This window comes from Buceros rhinoceros, unplaced genomic scaffold (genome assembly GCF_000710305.1).
Source record: "Buceros rhinoceros silvestris isolate BGI_N320 unplaced genomic scaffold, ASM71030v1 scaffold3804, whole genome shotgun sequence".
In the NCBI taxonomy this organism is placed as follows: domain Eukaryota; kingdom Metazoa; phylum Chordata; class Aves; order Bucerotiformes; family Bucerotidae; genus Buceros; species Buceros rhinoceros.
Window position 1 is genome coordinate 15,571 of NW_010406317.1, and position 2,554 is coordinate 18,124.

At 60.1% G+C, this 2,554-nt stretch overlaps 1 protein-coding gene across 1 annotated transcript in view; it reads right to left on the bottom strand.

The window, feature by feature from the left end:
- TLN1 (talin 1) overlaps nucleotides 1-2,554 on the bottom strand; it is a gene marked incomplete at its 3' end in the record, with an annotated part of 29,105 nt that overhangs the window by 15,014 nt on the left and 11,537 nt on the right. The window contains 8 exon segments of the mRNA XM_010134021.1: nucleotides 65-167; nucleotides 291-419; nucleotides 572-706; nucleotides 864-977; nucleotides 1,194-1,307; nucleotides 1,626-1,754; nucleotides 2,101-2,267; nucleotides 2,369-2,535. Of these exon segments, the coding sequence (XP_010132323.1) occupies nucleotides 65-167; nucleotides 291-419; nucleotides 572-706; nucleotides 864-977; nucleotides 1,194-1,307; nucleotides 1,626-1,754; nucleotides 2,101-2,267; nucleotides 2,369-2,535 (1,058 nt within the window).

Genomic DNA, 2,554 nt, shown 5'->3' on the forward strand with positions numbered 1-2,554 from the left:
AGGGGGTCGTGGGCTGCTGCCGCAGCCTCCACCACCCTCCCAGGCCCGGCACAGAGGCTGGTACCTGTGTAGTTCTCATTGCCCTGGGCCACCTCTCCCAGGAGGTGAGCGATGGCGGAGCTGACGGCTTTTGTGCTGTTCCCCAGGTCCTGGGCACACTTCTCCATCTGCAGGGAGGTAAGTGAGGACATGCTGGTATACATGCTGTGTACCTCCAGCCTCCACCTCATGGCTCTCCCACCCCAGCACCCACCCCTCATCACCCCATGACACCTTCCCTGTGCCCTCACCGTTTCTCCTGGCAGAGGCTTGAGCTTGCCATCACGGGCAGCTGCCTTGGCTTCCTGCAAGTCCCTTTCCAGGCTCTGCACCAGACTCAATGCGGAGTCTATCTCCAGTGGTCCACATGCCTCCTGAGCCTGCAGTGGGGGAGAAGGGAAGGTAAGCAAAGCGACTGCTGGGCTCACTCTGCTGTGGCAGAGACCATGACTTGCCACTGGGCTGTCCCCACTATTCCCTCCCTGCTCTGCAAAGCTGGGGTCCCAGTGTGGGTCAGGACCCAACCTCTCACCTTCTGGGCGGCTGTGCGGAGCTCAGCCAGAGCTGCGGCCAAGTTCTTGGCACACTGGCTGAGTTGCATTGCAGAGGCTTGGTCTGTGATGGTGGGGACAGTGGCCTTGGCTGCAGCTACCATCTTTCCACCGGGCTGATGGGACAAAAGAAAAAGCCATGAGAAGGGGACAACTGTGCAGCATCTCTCTGCTGCCCATATGCAGTGCGTTTCCCAGCCTTAGGAGGGTTGGTCATGGTAGGAAAGCTGTAACGCCAGAGCCAGCATGGGAGGCCCTGGGTAGCATGAGTACCTGCAGGAAGTTCTGGCTGGCAGCAATGAGAGCCAGCTGGGCACTGGGGCTGTCTGGCTGGGACTGGCTTCCTCGTACGCCCTGCACCAGCATTGGGATCTGCTCTGCCACCACCTGACAGAAAGGAGAGTCACTGGAGAGGCTCAGCTAGGAGGAGGCAGGTCTAATCCAGGACCAATGAATCAAAGATCAGCTCTTGGGGGAGCTGTGTGAGGACCCCACAGTCCTGCCTGCCCACTGCAGCTGAGCACCAAGTCCCACCATGGCTGATGGGAGAAGGGACAGAGAGAGGCAGCACAGGAGACATCAGGATCAGTCCCAGGTCCTTACCTTGCAGCTCTGCACCAGCTGCTGCTGCGCTGCAGGGTTCTTGTTGGAGGAGGCAGCATGTTGTGCAGCGGCGATGGTCTGGGTGGCAGAGGCAGCAGCTTGTTTGGCTGCATGCTGGCAGGGGGAGGCACAAGTTAGCACTAGCAATGGGGGAACCTGCCCCAAGCCTCCCCACTCATGCACCAGGGCCCAGCTCCCCCTAAACTTCTCCTCCCGGTGACATCAGAGTGCTCCCTGCACCGTTGATGCCTGGAATCCCAAACACGGTGTGCACAAGGGAAGGGAGCAGTGGAGAGGTCTCTGCGGATGCAGCATGGAACTGTGCATGGAAAGGACTTTCCCTCTGGAAAGCACACGGATGTGGAGGGTCCCAGCCAGGTCTTTCTGACTTTGGCTGCTTGAGCTCCATGCCCCCCTGGCCCAGCATCTCACCTCCAGTTTGTGCACGAGCTTCTTCTTGATGGCATTCTGGGCTGCAGCATTGGTTGCCATGCGGAGCCCCTCTGCTGCCTCGCGCAGCCGCTGCTGCTGCTCCTCGCTGTCCGGGTGGGCTGCAGCTCCCTGGAGAAAGAGGAAACCCGTTACACCTCGAAGGAGCCATCGGGTCCCTTACCCGCTGAAGCAGCAGCCATGCTTTGGTCTGACACTGGGGTGCACTCCCACGCAGTCCGGCTGCCTGCAGTGCTGGGGAGATGCCCAAAGCCTCTCTGGGAGAGTTCAGCAGCCAAAGAGCTAACAAATCCTTTGCTGCCACCCACAGCTCCAGGAGGAGCCCCCAGTCCATCACACACATCCTGAGCTCAGTGCAGGACCTCGCTCTGGGAACTGCTCCCTCGCCTAAGGGCTGCTTGTCCCCTTGACAGCACTGAGCTGACAGCATTGGATGGGGCTGGGGGATGCCACTGACCTTTGCAGCCTCCACCATCTTGGCAGTGGCATCGGCCAGGATCTTGGCTGCACTTAGCAGCTTGCGTGAATTTTCCAGGTCCGTCTCTCCCTCTGCATCGGCTTTGATGGCATTGACGAGGTCGGAGGTGGCCTGGGCTAGAATACGAGCCTGCCGTACCATTTCCCCTGGTGCAGAAAGGAAGAGTGGCCTGTTAGCAAGTCCCACAGGCTTCCCGATATTTCCCCAACCACTGCGCTCTGCCCCGCGTGCCATCAACTGCTCTCACCAGCATCGCCCATAGAGCTGAATATGTTCTCGGTGACGTTGAGGATGGTGTCGGTGGCCTGATCGTAGCGCCCAATGGGCTGCCCACCCAAGGCGTGCTGCTTGATGTGCTGCAGCAGATCGTTCAGGGCCTGGGTGACAGCCGTGGCTGCCACCCCCCCCTGCTTTCAGCGCTGGGCATCGTTCG